Here is a 19572-nt window from a genome sequence, read left to right on the forward strand (position 1 = left end):
CTCTTTATCTACATTATTCCGTGGTTTATTAAGTTTTCAAATTTATACTGACTTTTTGATCACCCGGTATACGGGACGAATTATCACGGACTGTTGCTGATAAGTTTCGCTTGACTTTTCCTAGATTTAAAGATGGTTGTTTATCTTACGATCAGGAGAACTAAGTCTGTATTGAACTATTACATATCGCGTGGCTCCTTAACTGACTGTTTTAGGTCGTATAAATAAGACGATCATATGTTTCTACACAAGTATATATTGTTCCACGGTGTGCCATTGTCAGTCAGCGTTTTTATTCCCGTTGAAGATGTACTGATACACATTCTGCGAATGAGAAATATAGAATTTCGTTCTATTGCTCACAACAATTACTTTTTGTGCTTCGCAAGGAGATTCTTATAGCGAGATGAAAATTTTCTATCGAACTGGTTTCTTTTCTTTTATGAAACTTATCCCAAAGGAAGGAAGATTAGGCTTCAAAATAAACCTGTCGAAAGCTTAATGTCGTGATGATGAAGTGATGATACTGATGATGATATGTTCTGCCCAAATTCAGCATTCTTTGGTCCTTCGGGTTTTTAGCAATCATTTTGGCAGCTGCATATGACGAATTTGTCTTGGTATCGTAAATTAGCTGTTAAATTCTTCATCTGGTCGTGACTAAAGCAGAATGATCGAAATAGAAATGGAGACTGAGGCGTGCCGGACGCATTCGGATGTTGGTCACGTCTCCACTTGGTTTGGTTCGTTTGCAGTCGGCTCCAGGACTGAGGAACGTGGCGGAATGTGAACAGAATTGATCCCTTTCTTCAGCGTCAGGTAGTCACGTCTCTCGCGCTGGTCGTTTAATGTCGTCGCCATCGTATCACGTCATTGTCGCTGGCAACTTATGTGTAGAACGCCATGGCTCGCTTGTACTTCGGCTGTCTGCACGCAGCAGCAGAAGCAGTCTCTCCGCATCTCGTCCCTGAGTACGTGCTGCTCCATACGAGTGTATGTTATTTCCTTAGAATGTTGAGTGAAAGTGGGAAGAAGATGTCATTCGAGGCACTAACAACAATGAAACAGATGAAAAATAAAACAACGGGAGGCACGCGACGCTACATTTTTATAAAAGCATTTGTTGGTGGTGTCGCATTATATAAACCGCTCTCTAATGCTCTATGGCTATTCGTACAACCATTAATAGCGAAGTTCGCAATGCTTTCCAATAGCTAAGTAGGAACAGGATTTGGATATATGTCCTAATCGCCTTCTCCCCCCTTTGTCTGCCCATCTCCGCCTACTCACTCTTTGTCGACGTACTCATCCTCTCCCTCTCTCTGTCCTGCACCTCTTTCCCCCTCGCTCTGTCCATCTCCTTTCACAGTCTCCATCTCCTCCTCTTCTCTCTCAGTCCTCCTACTCCTCCCTCCCTTCTCTGTGTCCATTTCGTTCCCTCACCTCTCCCCCCCCCCCCCCCCACCCGTTTTCTGTCCATTTACTCTTCCAATCTCTCTGATTTGGAGCCTTGTTCATTCCCATTGAAAATTCAGATTCCGTAGCATTGTTCTAATCATAAGCTTATAAACAATAAATACAACCGTTTTGCATTTATATATATATGTATATATATATATATATACACAATGGATGGGAGAAAAAAATTCATAAAACTGATTGTGAGAAAGAAAAAAGACCGCATATTCACAGCAAAGAAAATCACAAAATCTTCTTCCTCGCAGTCTCTTTTAACAGATAACCTGTTCATTGTTGTTTAAAAAATATATATGGCTTATGTCCACATGAATGGTTATTAGAGAGTTCTGTAAAAATTTGAAGTACACTCCTGGAAATTGAAATAAGAACACCGTGAATTAATTGTCCCAGGAAGGGGAAACTTTATTGACACATTCCTGGGGTCAGATACATCACATGATCACACTGACAGAACCACAGGCACATAGACACTGGCAACAGAGCATGCACAATGTCGGCACTAGTACAGTGTATATCCACCTTTCGCAGCAATGCAGGCTGCTATTCTCCCATGGAGACGATCGTAGAGATGCTGGATGTAGTCCTGTGGAACGGCTTGCCATGCCATTTCCACCTGGCGCCTCCGTTGGACCAGCGTTCGTGCTGGACGTGCAGACCGCGTGAGACGACGCTTCATCCAGTCCCAAACATGCTCAATGGGGGACAGATCCGGAGATCTTGCTGGCCAGGGTAGTTGACTTACACCTTCTAGAGCACGTTGGGTGGCACGGGATACATGCGGACGTGCATTGTCCTGTTGGAACAGCAAGTTCCCTTGCCGGTCTAGGAATGGTAGAACGATGGGTTCGATGACGGTTTGGATGTACCGTGCACTATTCAGTGTCCCCTCGACGATCACCAGTGGTGTACGGCCAGTGTAGGAGATCGCTCCCCACACCATGATGCCGGGTGTTGGCCCTGTGTGCCTCGGTCGTATGCAGTCCTGATTGTGGCGCTCACCTGCACGGCGCCAAACACGCATACGACCATCATTGGCACCAAGGCAGAAGCGACTCTCATCGCTGAAGACGACACGTCTCCATTCGTCCCTCCATTCACGCCTGTCGCGACACCACTGGAGGCGGGCTGCACGATGTTGGGGCGTGAGCGGAAGACGGCCTAACGGTGTGCGGGACCGTAGCCCAGCTTCATGGAGACTGTTGCGAATGGTCCTCGCCGATACCCCAGGAGCAACAGTGTCCCTAATTTGCTGGGAAGTGGCGGTGCGGTCCCCTACGGCACTGCGTAGGATCCTACGGTCTTGGCGTGCATCCGTGCGTCGCTGCGGTCCGGTCCCAGGTCGACGGGCACGTGCACCTTCCGCCGACCACTGGCGACAACATCGATGTACTGTGGAGACCTCACGCCCCACGTGTTGAGCAATTCGGCGGTACGTCCACCCGGCCTCCCGCATGCCCACTATACGCCCTCGCTCAAAGTCCGTCAACTGCACATACGGTTCACGTCCACGCTGTCGCGGCATGCTACCAGTGTTAAAGACTGCGATGGAGCTCCGTATGCCACGGCAAACTGGCTGACACTGACGGCGGCGGTGCACAAATGCTGCGCAGCTAGCGCCATTCGACGGCCAACACCGCGGTTCCTGGTGTGTCCGCTGTGCCGTGCGTGTGCTCATTGCTTGTACAGCCCTCTCGCAGTGTCCGGAGCAAGTATGGTGGGTCTGACACACCGGTGTCAATGTGTACTTTTTTACATTTCCAGGAGTGTAATTTGGTCAAGAACTTTTAGAGATTTTTGCTAACATCGTATCTCTTATTGTATGTAATATGTACATTTATATAGTGTGTATATTAAGAACATGTATAGCCTATATCCATCCAAACGTAAATAGAAAAGTGTAAAAATTTGAAGTAAACAGGTCAAGAACTTTCCGAGATTTTCGCTAACAGGCGTTTTCCCTTTAAACGGTATATGTTTGTATACGGTATACTCGTATATTTAAAAATGTAGCCTACGCCCGTCCAAATACTTATTGGAGTATTGTGTAAAAGTGTGAAGTAAATGGTCAAGAACTATTCCAGATTTTTGGTAACAACGACCTGTCGTTACATAGTAGCATAGATAGTATTAGAGCATTTGGTTGTTGCAGTTGAATAGTTCGACTCACAATTTTCAGCGTTCTCGTAATACAAAACATGCATACAGCGTCACTTCCTCTAGTTAATGTTCCCAACGTGTATCTTTTATCACTTCATTTTGTGAGAAACTCATTTCTAATCAGTCCATTATTTTCAGCACCCTTCTATGGTACCATACCTCATGTAGTTAGTCTCTTCTCTTCCAGTTCTGCCATTGTCAACGATTGACTTCCATACAATTCTGTGCTACACACACACACATTTTCTCAGCTATTAATTTCTCATATTACGGCCTACAATTGATACCAGTTGACTTCTTTTTGCGAGGAAGCCCTTCTTTGCCTGAACTAGTTTGCTTCTTTCTACGTGCAACGTCTGCCGTGCTTTCTTTTGCCTCCAAGGTAGCAGTATTGCTTCGCTTTATTTATTACTTGGTCCCCAAATTTGATGTTGAATTTGACGCAAAGAACCTTCCCGTTACTTCTCAATACTTATGTCTTTCCTTGGTTCACTCTCAATCCATATTCTATGATCAATAGACGGTTCATTTCATTCAATAGGTTCTGTAATTCTTCCTCACTTTCCGTGTGGACAGCAATGTCAGTAGTGACCTAAAAAAATAGTCCTTGAATAAAAGTAGGTGTGGCTTTCTTCAATCTATTTTCTAAGATAAGTTATAGGGTCAGTAGTGCAACATGTGTTCCTACTTTTCTTCCTATATTTCCTACCCAGTCTGATCTTCCCTGAGGTTGGGCTCTATCAGTCTTTCCATTTTACTGTACTTTATAATGTTTTTAGCCATATCCCCAAGCCTTCTCTATAAATGAGATCAACACACGTAGTGAACACACTGCCTCCTTCCCCTCTCTGGGCTCCCCTCTTGCCCCTCTCTTAATCCACCTCATCCTCCCACCTATATCTACCTCCTCCTCTACACTTCCTCTGACTCTTCACCTTCTCCTCCCCCATTCTTTGCCCATTTCTTCCACATCCTTCCTCTGACCACATCCTCCTCATCTTCTCTCTTACCATCTCTGCATCCCCCTCTTTCTTTTCAACCTGCCCACTGCCCCTCTACACCTTCCACCTGTCCAATGCATTTGCTCCTTCACCCCTCTCTATCTCCTCCTCCCTCTCACACTGTCTATCTCTCCTCTGTCCATCTCAATCTACCCCCAGCCATGCTCATTGGCAAGGGTAACCCCTGCAAAACAGTTCAATAAAGGAGTAATGCAGGGCAGGCTACAAATCAGGTGCTTGAAATCAGTTATTTGAACCTGATGTACAGCCTACCATGCAAACACAACACACCTGTCATGCAGGACAGCTTACATGTTGGGGCCCTGAAAACTGTTTCTTGCTCCTGACATGTAGGTTGCCCTGCAAAACAGGATGATTTGGCTGCAGATAGATACTGTTCCTATACAACATGCCTATTGTGCAGGGCAGTCTACACGCCAGGGGCTCTTATCTCCACTCCCATTGTAGTTAGGAGGTTATAAATCCCATAGAGCTGATGCTGTGCTGTTTGTGTGCCCAATATCGTTGAATTCGCCCCAGCGGTTTAAGAGGAGATCGCAGACATACACACATACACTCTTAATTTTATATATATAGCAGATCATTTTGCAGCCAAGATTCATTATCCTGATAGTTTGGTAATATTCACAACTGTCAGCTCCAGCCTTCTTTGGAAATGGACGAATTGTCTTCTGAAAGTCTGTGCGCATTTCACCTATCTCATATATCGTGGATACAAGGTAGAATAGTTTGGTCACGAAATGTTCTCCCCAAAATCTCAATAATTCTGATGGAATGCCTACTCTTTATGAAGCGTTATTAGCTGTCAAAGTAGCGGCAACCGAATGACGTGGGCAGCCAGAGTGCCTTCAGCCAACGGCCGCTAAGGAGCCGTGTGGGTGACGGCGAGAGCCTTACTAGTGGAGTGGCTCAGCGCTGTGGCGTCGGCAGTTCTGGCGGCAGCTGCGTGGTGTGCACAGTAGAACGCAGCTGCTCACAGTCTCCGCTCCGTGTTACAGGGCCGGCATCTACACCTGCCAGCAACCGGCGCCGGGCCTGGGGTCGCAGCCTGCCGCCGACTATGCCGAGGTGAGTGCACTAGGCTCACATACCTGCTCTGCCTTCCTCGCTTCACTGTGGCCGCGCCGTTACGTTTCCCGGCCGGATACGCCACGCACACTGCTGGCCATGAAAACCGTCACCACGTAGGGTACGAAATAACTAAATTTTACGTACTGTGCAATTACGTAGGCGTACTGAAAAGTAATGCCTCCTAATTTTTATGTGAAAACTCTTAAAGCTTTTTTTCTTTTTTTAAATAAAGCAGACTTTATTAGCATCCTATGTCTTTATTCTTCGTGACTACATGTTTATTTCGCAATGTACGCCCCGGCGACGAACACATTTCTCCCGGCGAGAGACCAGTCTGTTGATATCGCCACTATACAGTGTTGATTGACCCGCAACCTCACCTCCGCTTACACCGCTTTATCACTATCAAAGAGAAGTCCTCGAAGGGATTCTTTGTTTTGGATACAGATGAAAATCGGATAGGAGCAGGTCGAGACTGTATGGAGGTTGATCAATGACGGTGAACCCAAGGCATCGGATTGATGTAGATGTCGCAGCGCTCGTGTGTCGTAGAACATCGTCATGCTGAAAGAGAGGATGCTCCACGTGTGAACTAAATCTTCGAATTAGGAACTCGATTATATTCAGAATGAGATTTACACTCTGCAGCCGTATGTGCGCTGATATGAAACTTCCTGGCAGATTAAAACTGTGTGCCGGATCGAGAGTCGAACTCCGGACCTTTGGCTTTCGTGGACAAGTGCTCTAACATCTGAGCTACCCAAGCATGACTCACGACCCGCCTCAAATGGTTCAAATGGCTCTGAGCACTATGGGACTTAACATCTTAGGTCATCAGTCCCCTAGAACTTAGAACTACTTAAACCTAACTAACCTAAGGACATCACACACATCCATGCCCGAGGCAGGATTCGAACCTGCGACCGTAGCAGTCTCGCGGTTCCGGACTGCAGCGCCTAGAACCGCACGGCCACCGCGGCCGGTCCCGCGTCAAAGCTTCAATTCTAGCAGTACCTCGTATCCTACCTCCCAAACTTCACAGAAAAAAAATGTCATTCTGGAAACATCCCCCAGGCTGTTTCTAAGCCATGTCTCCGCAATATCCTTTTTTCCAGGAGTGCTAGCTCTGCAAGGTTCGCAGAAGAGCTTCTGTGAAGTTTGGAAGGTAGGAGACGAGGCGGGTCGTTAGTCGTGCTTGGGTAGCTCAGATGGTAGAGCACTTTCCCGCAAAAGGCAAAGGTCCCGAGTTCGAGTCTCAGTCGGGCACACAGATTTAATCTGCCAGGAAGTTTCAAATCGATTATAGCACGCTGTTTTTCACACGCCGACGTAGTTACGCTACAAGCCGCCATGTTGTACGGAACAATTCGTAGCCCTCTAGCAGCAAACGCTTGCAACTACACTAGCGGAGAAAAAGTACATTATTTTACAGGTTTCCAAATCACTCAAGATTTATTGTTGCAACAGTGCATATGGCGTGCAGGAAATGATTACATTTGCAGATTAATACCACAAGCTACTCTTAGGTACCAGGCATCGGACCATGCTGAAACACATCAGCACTTGACGTAGCCTCCACGGGCGGCAATGTAGAAGCTGACTCTGGCATCCAGTCGATCGTACAGATCCCGAATACTGTTCTGGGATACTTTATGCCACACCTACTCGACCTGTCCACATAGCTCTCTAAGAGAAGTTGGTTGACGAGTCGCAGGAATCACTTCTCGTCCCGTCATATACCACACGTGCTCGATTGGGACAAGTCCGAGCATTGTTCTGGCCAGGGAAGTTGCTGCACGTTTTGCAGAGAACGCTGAGTTTCAAAGACAACGTGTGGACGAGCACTGTCTTGTTGGAACAACACATCATCTCCGTGTTGCATTAACGGTGAAAGGAACGGTCTAACAACATTCTGCACTTACCGAGATCTGGTTAGCGTCCCCTTCAGAAACACCAAAGGTGAACGTATCGCATCCCAGACCATAAGGCCTGGGATGGGCCGAATGTGTCTTGGATGAATGCTCTCTATGACACAACGCTCAATAGGTCTACGTCGTACGCGCGAAGGACAATCAATTGGGTGCAGGCAGAGTGCTTTCTTTCATTGCTGAAGATTATGGCGCGTCATTCCTTCTTTGAAATGATACGCTGCTGGCACCAATCGAGCTGTGCATGTTGATGCTGTGGCGTGAGTGGAAGACGGAGTACACGTGAGCGTGCCCATAGTTCCACTGATAATAACTGGTTCGCATCAGTTCTTGTTGACATGTCTGGGCTATGGTAGTTTTACGATCTGTCACTGCTGTCCTTTACATTACGAAGATGTTGGACGGCGTCTGTGCTGCGTTGACATCCAGAATCTCTTCTACGGTCGTGAGAATGTTCACTTGACCACTCATACCGGTATTGTAGCACAACTGCCGCAACACGTCCAAATTGTTTGGCATTTCTCCCTTAGGACCATCCCGCCACTTGGAAGGCCACAATTGGACCCATTTATATTCGCTCAGTTGGCTGCTGGAAGCACTAGTGTGTCTCTGTGGCATGGCTGCCTGCTTGGTTCACAAGTTTGCGGTACAGTGAGCCTTCTGGCTGTGAGCATTCCCTATTAAAGGGTAGACACAGATGGCGATTGAAATATAGACACCGATGGCGCTCTGGTAGCTGTGCGACTACGCTATATGTTGGCGGTGGACATTGAACCATCTTCAGTACATCTACAACTCCAGGTGGCATATGAAGTCATCGACTAAAAATCGACGTCGTCTTTCCAAGTGTACAAATTTTTTCCGGCAGTGTATGTAGACAAGAATCAAGATTTGAGGATTATTTAAGGGGGTGCAGAAGTTTTCACAAAAACATTTGTAGGCATTACTTCTCTTACATTACGAGGTGCATTCAAGTTCTAAGGCCTCAGATTTTTTTTCTCCGGACTGGAAAGATATAGAAACATGCGCATTGTTTTAAAATGAGGCCGCGTTCATTATCAATACGTCCCAGAGATGGCAGCACCGTACGGCAGATGGAATTTTACCGCCAGCGGAGAGAATGAGAACTGTTTTAAATACTTAAAATGGCAACGTTTTCCTTACTTGAAAAGCGTGCAATCATTCGTTTTCTGAATTTGCGTGGTGTGAAACCAATTGAAATTAATCGACAGTTGAAGGAGACATGTGGTGATGGAGTTGTGGATGTGTCGAAAGTGCGTTCGTGGGTGCGACAGTTTAATGAAGGCAGAACATCGTGTGACAACAAACCGAAACAACCTCGGGCTCGTACAAGCCGGTCTGACGACATGATCGAGAAAGTGGAGAGAATTGTTTTGGGGGATCGCCGAATGACTGTTGAGCAGATCGCCTCCAGAGTTGGCATTTCTGTGGGTTCTGTGCACACAATCCTGCTTGACGACCTGAAAATGCGAAAAGTGTCATCCAGGTGGATGCCACGAATGCTGACGGACGACCACATGGCTGCCCGTGTGGCATGTTGCCAAGCAATGTTGACGCGCAACGACAGCATGAATGGGACTTTCTTTTCGTCGGTTGTGACGATGGATGAGACGTGGATGCCATTTTTCAATCCAGAAACAAAACGCCAGTCAGCTCAATGGAAGCACACAGGTTCTCCGCCACCAAAAAAATTTCGGGTAACCGCCAATGCTGAAAAAAATGATGGTGTCCATGTTCTGCGACAGCGAGGGCGTAATCCTTACCCATTGCGTTCCAAAGGGCACTACGGTAACAGGTGCATCCTACGAAAATGTTTTGAAGAACAAATTCCTTCCTGCACTGCAACAAAAACGTCCGAGAAGGGCTGCGCGTGTGCTGTTTCACCAAGACAACGCACCTGCACATCGAGCTAACGTTACGCAACAGTTTCTTCGTGATAACTTTGAAGTGATTCCTTATGCTCCCTACTCACCTGACCTGGCTCCTAGTGACTTTTGGCTTTTTGCTTTTTCCAACAATGAAAGACACTCTCTGTGCCCGCACATTCACCAGCCGTGCTGCTATTGCCTCAGCGATTTTCCAGTGGTCAAAATAGACTCCTAAAGAAGCCTTTGCCGCTGCCATTGAATCATGGCGTCAGCGTTGTGAAAAATGTGTACGTCTGCAGGGGGATTACGTCGAGAAGTAACGCCAGTTTCATCGATTCCGGGTGAGTAGTTAATTAAAAAAAAATCGGAGGCCTTAGAACTTGAATGCACCTCGTACAGTAGGAAGGATACAGGATTGTATTTCCAGGTGATTTGGCGGTAGAATGGTGCGAAGTATATTGCAGTATGAAGGGCTGCCATCTCTGCCAGCAGCGACGCGTGTACCCTGGCTGGGCGTCGAGTAGAACTGAATTTTGATAAGAGACCTGCGTTCGTCATTCCATGCTGCTTAAACACTCCCTGCAAAGTTAACCAACTGTTGTGACTGGCGAGTGGTACTGTGCCAGCTTCTAGCGAGTCGGCCATGACTGATATCTTGAATGGATGAGACCTATATGGGGAACGTACTGGCCAAGAACACGAGGTAGGTCATGACAGTATGAGCAACTTGTGGTCTTGTGTTATCTTGATGAAAGACATTGTTACAGACAACTCGAGGATAAGACACAACTATCGACCTTAACACGTCAAAAATATAACAGCTGCTGTTCACTCTGACGATTATGCCAATCAGGGCTGACTGCGTTGTGTACACAGTGGCAACCCCCACCATCATGCTATGTGCTGTGCCTGAGTGACGATGAAGAACGTAATATGGCAATGTTCGTTCTGCTCGTAGCATCCGCACACAAGTATGTTGTACAAGTTGCCTGGAAAGAAGGCATGGTGGCACTCCAGTGTCCAGTGCTGTCAGTGGGCGCCTCTCTCTGCTGCTACATCAGACCAAGACGCAACAATGGTCATAGCGCTGACAGTTCGTGGTGCTCCAGGTATCGTCGCACTGTTGGTATGGATACGTGTCTTGCTGCAAACAAGCTCATTTCTTCGCTAAACGTCCGTGATGTGGGTGTACTATTCTGTGCCTAAGCAAGCAGTATGCCTGTCCACTCGGGCGCTAGTCGCTTAGGACCACTGAGATCCTGTATGGCGTCGAGTATGACCATCCTGAATCCACCGAATCCGTATCTGCAGGACAGTCGAGGGATGCTGACCAATAGAACCAACAATATCGCAGAAAGAAGGCCCCAAAAGCCTCACTTAATTCCGACACGTACTTGTGGAGACGTTTCTCCTCCTTACACGAGAACACAATCTTCTCCCAAAACAACCAACATTCGAACACTGTTTTTTAATGAGACATCCGGTGAGTAATCTTACCTTATACAGGATGATTCACATGCCCCTAACGCTGTCGTTTTATGCAACCTGCAGTGTATATCTCGCCAGGTGCGAGATTTCCATGTTCTCTGGGTCCCTATGCGCAAATTATTAGTCCTACGGAAAAAATGAACGGGACTTTTTGTAGGAAATTTAACGTCGTTAAATTTTTTGCTGGAATACGTCCCCGCTAGAGGCCGTAGTTCTCAAATTAATCAAGAAAAACGCACAAGAGTGACTTCCAAATGCACCCTGACTCTCACACTCTGCCCCCTACCGGTCAGGATTACTGGGGTGTCGTCCACGGCATTCCCTCCTACCACTCTGCAAAATGTTACCGTTGTAAGAACTGTCTCCGACACTCGACCGTTTTTTTCAGTCTTCATTGACTGGCTTTATTACGCCACTACCTCGGTCGAGCACTTCCGAAGTGTAAAAATTGACGCTTGTGTAAGTTTTGCTTAAAAAGTTTGTGAATTTTAACAGCAGAACATAAACTATTACATCGTTGTATTCATCAGGTCTTCTGATTACGAAACTATTGTGCTTCTAAGGCTTAAGTCTGGATGGAATTGCGAACATAATTAGTTTTAGCTAACGTTTACCAAAGTCGTTCTTTTTTCATTACACTCACCGGCACGTTTAAATTAAATTATTAAAATATTAACGGAACAGCTGGTGAGCTAACAGACCAATCAACAGACCAAAAAGGTCAAATATATGGAATAGTTCGTGTAGTCGGAAATTATCGTAGAGTGGTAGAAAGGAGTGCCACGAACAACATACTACAAAATCGTGACTTGTGTTGGATGAGCATGGGAGTGGAGTGTAGTTGCGTTCGAAGTTCACTTTTGTACATTTTTCTTGAACGCCCCGAAAACTGGCCTCCAGCGAAAACATATGCAGTACAAAATTTAACTACACTAAATTCCCTGCAAAAAGGCATTGTTCATTCATCTTGTGGGATTAATAGTCTACGCGTAGCGAGCGACAGAATTTGAAAACCTCACGTGTGGCTTTTGAAGGCCTGATTTAACATTGCGGGTTGCATAAAACGACATTGATAGGAGCTGCTGAATCACCCTGTTTACAGAATGCTGATCCGCTTCACTCCTAACTATTTGTTGTGGTTGCGCTGAAATGCTAATCATTCGCGCATATCTAACTTGTAGCATACGTCATGTTAGCATACTTCATGTCGATTGATATTTGTAATACGTCGCCTTCGTGACACTGCAATCAACCAGTAGTGTACACAAGACAGAACAAAGACAATGAAGACTTACTGAAATTGTGTAGGATGACTTTTGGTATCCAAAATACCCTCTCGTTAAGGTTATAAATACAGCAACAGCCACAGACAACACAAAATGCAAGTTCATCTTTTTGTACAGACTGTACATGTTGCCTTAGGAGACCCCAGCGAACGTCTTGCAAGCGATATGTTTCATTGTATTTTTCAGGCACATGTAATAAAAATATCATCATAGCCCGTTTCTAGGCCTGCGCAAGTTATCATCAGATGATCTGAATATGCTACACAGTAACACGTCTGAGCAAAACTTAACTTTCATTCTAATTTTTAGCCTCAGGCGACAACCAGTATTGTAATTCTTCACAACTTGACGAATAGCACTTTGATGAGTTACTATGTGACTTACTCAAATCGTGATGACTTAATTTGTGTGACCTGAGGCTGGAAAATATAGTTTAAAACGTTTCATATCTGTTCATAATGTAGGCTTGTGTTTGACTTGGTAGCCCGAAGATTTGATTTGGCTCTTGAAATATTTATGTTTAGCACAATCAAAACAACTTGAGTGTTTTTCACTTGTGGTATCCTTTCAAATTATGGCAAGACAAAAATTATTTGCAAGGAGGCAATAATTTATTAACACACAACACGGAATATTATTAAGAAGCAATACTTTAGATTTCCTCTTACAGCATTATGAGCAGTGCCTTGACTTGCAAGACAGGTTTTCCACCTAGGGATCAAATCCTCGAGGCGGATTAACGATGGTTGGACACGTATACAGGCTAGCCTTAGTTTTATGCTGTTTTCCACGCTTATTTTGGTGAATGCTAGGTTGGTCCCAACCTCTGTCTCTGAAAACAGGGGGCACGAACAGTTAAAATACGTTGATTCACTAAAGACAGTTTACACGATTCACCGACGGACGATGCGCACGACGCCCCAGCCTCAGAGAGCCTATACATTCTATAGAGCGGCCAATCCTTAGGCGGCCGCCATTCTGTCTCTGAAAGCGCGTTGTGTGTGGTACTATGTAGCGCCGCGATGTGGAATGCAGCGCTTTTAGCTTGTGGCTAAGGCGAATACCACACCCATACACTGAGATGACAAAAGTTACGGGATACCTCCGTGTCGGACCCCCTTTTGCTCGGCGTAGCGCAACAACTCGATGTGGCATCGACGTAACAAGTCTTCAGACGTCCCCTGCAGAAATACTGAGCCGTACTGCCCCTATAGCCGTCAAAAATGGCGAAAACGTTGCCGGTGCAGGAGTTTATGCAAGAACTGACCTCTCGGATTATGTTCGATGGGATTCATGTCGGACGATCTGGATGGCCAAATAATTCTCTCGAATTCTCCAGAATGTCTTCCAAATCAATGGCGAACATTTGTGACTCAGTGATACACCGCATTGTCATCTATAAAAATCCCATCCTTGTTTCGGAACATGAAGTCCATGACTGTCTGCATATGGTCTCCAAACAGTTCAGTTGGACCAGAGAATCCAGTTCGTTCCATGTAAACATAGACCACACTATTATGGGGCCACCACCAGCTTACACAGTTTCTTGTTGACAATATGGGTCCATGGCAACGGGGAGTCTGCGTCACACCCGAGCCCTACCATCAGCTCTTAACTATGAAATCGGGACTCATATGAATAGGTCACGGTTTTCCAGTCGTCGAGTTGCAAACCGATATTGTCACGAGCCCAGGAGAGGCGCTACAGGCGATGTTGTGCTGTTAGCAAATGCATTCTGCTTCCATAGTCTATTATCCCCAAATTCCGCCGCTCAGTGCTGACGGATACGTTCGTCGTACATCCCACATTGACTTCTGCGGTTACTCCAGGCAGTGTTCCTTTTATGTTAGAACGGACAATCCTATGCAAACATCGCTCCTCTCTGACGTCAACTGAAGGTCATCGCCCACTGCGTTGTCCGTGGTGAGAGGTGACGCCTGAAATCTGGTATGCCGGCACCTTCTTCACACTATGGATCTCGGAATATTGAATTCCTAAAGATTTCGGAAACTGAATGTCACATGCATGTAGCTCCAACTAACAATCCTCGTCCAAAGTCTGTTAATTCTCGTCGGGGGGCTATAATCTCGTTAGAAACCTTTTCACATAAATCACCTGAGTAGGTACGACAGCTCCGCCAGTGTACTGTCCTTTTGTACGTTGTGTACGCGGTACTACCCCCAATTGTATATGTGCATAGCGCTATTCCGTGACTTCAGTGCACGGCTACACATTTAATATACTTCATACTCAACTCCTCAAATGTAAAGCAGTGTACACGTCGGACAAATGGCGAGAATGGTGAAAGACGTCCTGAAGCCATTTCAGGTCTTCTGCTGTGATGCTTATCGTCGATGTTAGTAACCTCTAATATCTGAGTATCTTCCCTTCGACCGCCCATAACATACACACATCAAAAAAAGTTTTACATTACCTCGGATCCGAGAGTTCCGGAACGTGTACCTGAATTTGGGATAGAGATCAACATTTCCGCCCTTTTTATTGCTCATGAAAACCATACATTGCATGTTGTTCCTGGTCGAGTGGTTCTAGGCGCTTCAGTCTGGAACCGCGCGACCGCTACGGTCGCAGGTTCGAATCCTGCCTCGGGCATGGATGTGTGTGATGTCCTTAGGTTAGTAAGGTTTAAGTAGTTTTAAGTTGTAGGGGACTGATGACCTCAGATGTTGTCTCATAGTGCTCAGAGCCATGTGAACAATTTTGAACCATGTTGTAACACCGTACAGCGAGACCTTCGGAAGTGGTGGTCCAGATTGCTGTGCCTCTAATACCCAATAGCACGTCCTCTTGCATTGATGCATGCCTGTATTCCTCGTGGCATATTATCCACAAGTTCATCAAGGCACTGTTGGTGCAGATTCTCCCGCTCCTCAGCGGCGATTCGGTTTAGATCCCTCAGAGTGGTTGGTCAGTCACGTCTCTAATAAACAGCCCTTTCCAATCTATCCCAGGCATGTTCGATAGGGTTCATGTCTGGAGAACATGCTGGCCACTCTAGTCGAGCAATGTCGTTATCCCGACGGAAGTCATTCACAAGATGTGCACGATGGGGGCGCAAATTGTCGTCCATGAAGACGAATTCCTCGCCAATATGCTGCCGATATGGTTGCACTATCGGTCGGAGGATGGCATTCACGTATCGTACAGCCATTGCGGCGCCTTCTGTTACCACCAACGGCGTGCTTCGGCCCCACATAATGCCACCCCAAAACACCAGGGAACATCCACCTTGCTGCACTCGCTGGACAGTCTAAGGTGTTCAACTTGACCGGGTTGCCTCCAAACGATCGTCTGGTTGAAGGCACATGCGACCCTCATCGGTGAAGAGAACCTGGTGCCAGTCCTAAGCGGTCCATTCGGCATGTTGTTGGGCCCATCTGTACCGAAATGCATGGTGTCGTGGTTGCAAAGATGGACCTCGCCATGGACGCCGGGAGTAAAGTTGCGCATCATGCAGTCTATTGCGCATAGTTTGAGTCGTAACACGACGTCGAGTGGCTGCACGAAAAGCATTATTCAACATGGTGGGGTTGCTGTCAGGGTTCCTCCGAGCCATACACCGTTGGTAGCGGTCGTCCACTGCAGTAGTCCTTGGGCGGCCTGAGCGAGGCATGTCATCGACAGTTCCTGTCCCTCTGTATCTCCTCCATGTTCGAACAACATCGCTTTGGTTCACTCCGAGACGCCTTATTGAGAGCCCTTCCTGGCACAAAGTAACAATGCTGATGCGATCGAACCGCGGTATTGACCGTCTAGGCATGGTAGAGCTACAGACAACACTAGGCATGTACCTCCTTCCTGGTGGAATGACTGGAACTGTTCGGCTGTCAGACCCCCTCCGTCTAATAGGCGCTGCTCATGCATGGTTGTTTACATCTCCGAGACGTTGGACACTTTCCTTGTTGAGAGCCCTTCCTGGCACAAAGTAACAATGCGGATCCGATCGAACCGTGGTATTGACCGTCTAGGCATGGTTGAGATAAAGACAACACGAGCCATGTACCTCCTTCCTGGTGGAATGACTGGAAATGTTCGGCTGTCGGACCCCATCCGTCTAATAGGTGATGCACATGCATGGTTGTTTATATCTTTGGGCGGATTTAGTGACATCTTTGTCCAGTCACATTAATGCGACCATCTGTGAAAAATTTGAATAACTACCTTTTACTGCTTGAAAGTTGCAGGAAGATTGTCTCTTAGCTTCTGGAATGTACCGACTCTAGGACCGTGGCCAGCTGAGCTAGGTTTCTCGCTTGAGGTCAAATGGCGCATACAGTCCGATCGAGGTGGTCCCACAGATTCTCGACACGTTGCATTGTTCTGTTGGTAGATGCCATCGTGCCGAGGAAGAACATTCAGCTTGTGGGAGTGGACATCGCCGCCAAGGGTAGATGCGCAATTGTGGTCATCTACTGCGCCTTCTAGAATGATGAGATCACCCAGAGAATGCCACGAAAAATTGCCCAGACCATAACATTTCCTTCTCCGGCCTGGATCCTTCCCACGATTGTTGCAAGGTATTTGCATTCAGTGGTTCACGCCGCAGCCGATGATTATCTGTCCGATGGAGCGTAAAACAAGATTCCTCTGTAAAGGCCATCTTCCGCCACTCAGTGGACGTCCAAGTTGTGGGCCTGGCATACAAATTCCAGCCTTCTTCGCCGTTGAACAGCAATCAGCCTGGGTGCATGAACCAGGCGCCTGTTACGGAGACCCGTATTCGGCAACATTCGCTAAAAGGTCGTTTAGAAGACTTGGTAGCCTCTTGGTTCTTCTGGGCGGCCAGTTGCTCAATAGTTGCACTTCTATTCGCCAGTACACATCTCCGCAGCCGTATTTCACTCATGTCATCTATGGCCTGTGGTGCTTCACAGTTGCCTGGGCGACGGTTTTGGATAGCGCCATTTTGCCACGCATGGTATACATTAACCACGGCGGCAAGCGAATAGATTACAAACTTACCGGTTCGCAAATGATTCCGCCATTAGCCCAAAAGCCACTAGTCACGCCCTTTTGGACGTCAGATAAATATCTCCATTTCCTCAGTACGACAACGCCTCCACAGTTTTACGCATCCCATTAGGAATCATTATACACTACTGTCCATTAAAATTGCTACACCACGAAGATGACGTGCTACAGACGCGAAATTTAACCGACAGGAACAAGATGCTGTGATATGCAAATGTTTAGTTTTTCAGAGCCTTCACACAAGATTGGCGCCGGTGCCGACACCTACAACGTGTTGGCATGAGGAAAGTTTCCAACCTATTTCTCATACACAAACAGCAGTTGACCGGCGTTGCCTGGTGAAACGTTGTTGTAATGCCTCGTGTAAGGAGGATAAATGTCTACCATCACATTTCCGACTTTGATAAAGGTCGTATTGTACCCTATCGCGATTGCGGTTTATCGTATCGCGACATTGCTGCTCGCGTTGGTCGAGATCCAATGACTGTTAGCAGAATATGGAATCAGTCGGTTCAGGAGGGTAATACGGAACGCCGTGCTGGATCCCAATGGCCTCGTATCACCAGCAGTTGAGCTGACAGGCATCTTATCCGCATGGCTGTAGTGGATCGTGCAGCCACGTCTCGATCCCTGAGTCAACAGATGGGGACGTTTGCAAGACAACAACCATCTGCACGAACAGTTCGATGACGTTTGCAGCAGCTTGGACTATCAGCTCGGAGACCATGGCTGCGGTTACCCTTGACGCTGCATCACACACAGGAGCGCCTGCGATGGTGTACCCAACGAGGAACCTGGGTGCACAAATGGCAAAACGTCATTGTGTCGGATGAATCCAGGTTCTGTTTACAGCATCATGATGGTCGCATCCGTGTTTGGCGACATCGTGATGAACGCACATTGGAAGCGTGTATTCGATTCGTCATCACCATACTGGCACATCACCCGACGTGATAGTATGGGATGCCATTGGTTTCACGTCTCGGTCACCTCTTGTTCGCATTGACGGCACTTTGAACAGTGGACGTTACATTTCAGATGTGTTACGACCCGTGACTCTACCCTTGATTCGATCCTTGCGAAACCCTTCATTTCAGCAGGATAATGCACGACCGCACGTTGTCGGTCCTGTACGGGCCTTTCTGGATACAGAAAATGTTCGACTGCTGCCCTGGGCAGCACGTTCTCCAGATCTCTCACCAATTGAAAACGTCTGGTCAATGGTGGCCGAGCAATTGGCTCGTCACAATACGCCGGTCACTACTCTTGATGAACTGTGGTATTGTGTTGAAGCTGCATGGATAGCTGTACCTGTACACGCCATCCAAGCTCTGTTTGACTCAATGCCCAGGCGTATCAACGTCGTTATTACGGCCAGAGGTGGTTGGTCTGGGTACTGATTTCTCAGGATCTATGCACCCAAATTGCGTGAAAATGTAATCACATGTCAGTTCTAGTATAATATATTTGTCCAATGAATACCCGTTTATCATCTGCATTTCTTCTTTGTGTAACAATTTTAATGGCCAGTAGTGTATATCGTCCACTGCTAGTACTGCACCTTCCGTCTCTGAGTAGTTATTGCAGATTAATGTAACTGTAACGTGTAGATAGTCTATCTGTAGGTTCATTTCTGATGAGCGAGTTTGCGAGTATCACAATTTATGCCAGAAATGCTCGTATCTTTTGATTGCATTAACTTGGACACTTCAAGTTCTTACACAGCCAAGGGACCACGGACCTTAGTATTTGACAAATTTTAACTTGGCACCTCTCCCTGTCTTAACAGAGGACAGCAAAATGATCCTATAAGGTTTCCGTTCTATCCTTAAATCTCAGACATTGCTAAACGAGTAGCAAGAAGGGAAGGAAATGGTAGTAACAAAATGAGGGATTGACTGACGTCTGGAATGATAGTAAGGCACTACATCACGTGCCGACCGACTTACGCACTAAAAACATAGTATTTAATACTTATGAAACACAGTGCGCTAACTGAATAATTGTAATGATGAGGCCAATTACTAAAATCATCGCATGACAAGTGTTTCGTAATAAAAAGTTGACTTCTCTATTCGAGCTTGCAACAGCGACATACTAATTTAATTACACATGGAGCAGCTTCGGAACAATCGTAGATACAATGAAATGATTTTGTTTAGACATCACTAAAGGCGTATTTAGACATCACTGAAGGTATATGACAGCACGAAACGCGTACTTCCCACAGAACGTAATAATTTGTCCCTTTTCATAAATC

At 46.5% G+C, this 19572-nt stretch overlaps 1 protein-coding gene across 1 annotated transcript in view; it reads left to right on the forward strand.

Annotated features, from left to right (window-relative positions):
- Positions 1–19572, forward strand: part of LOC126170534 (TNF receptor-associated factor 4) — a 602024-nt gene that overhangs the window by 303659 nt on the left and 278793 nt on the right. The window contains exon 2 of the mRNA XM_049920733.1: positions 5657–5726. Within this exon, the coding sequence (XP_049776690.1) occupies positions 5657–5726 (70 nt within the window). The remainder of the gene's footprint in view (positions 1–5656; positions 5727–19572) is intronic.

The sequence above is a fragment of the Schistocerca cancellata genome, chromosome 1, assembly GCF_023864275.1.
Source record: "Schistocerca cancellata isolate TAMUIC-IGC-003103 chromosome 1, iqSchCanc2.1, whole genome shotgun sequence".
NCBI lineage: Eukaryota > Metazoa > Arthropoda > Insecta > Orthoptera > Acrididae > Schistocerca > Schistocerca cancellata.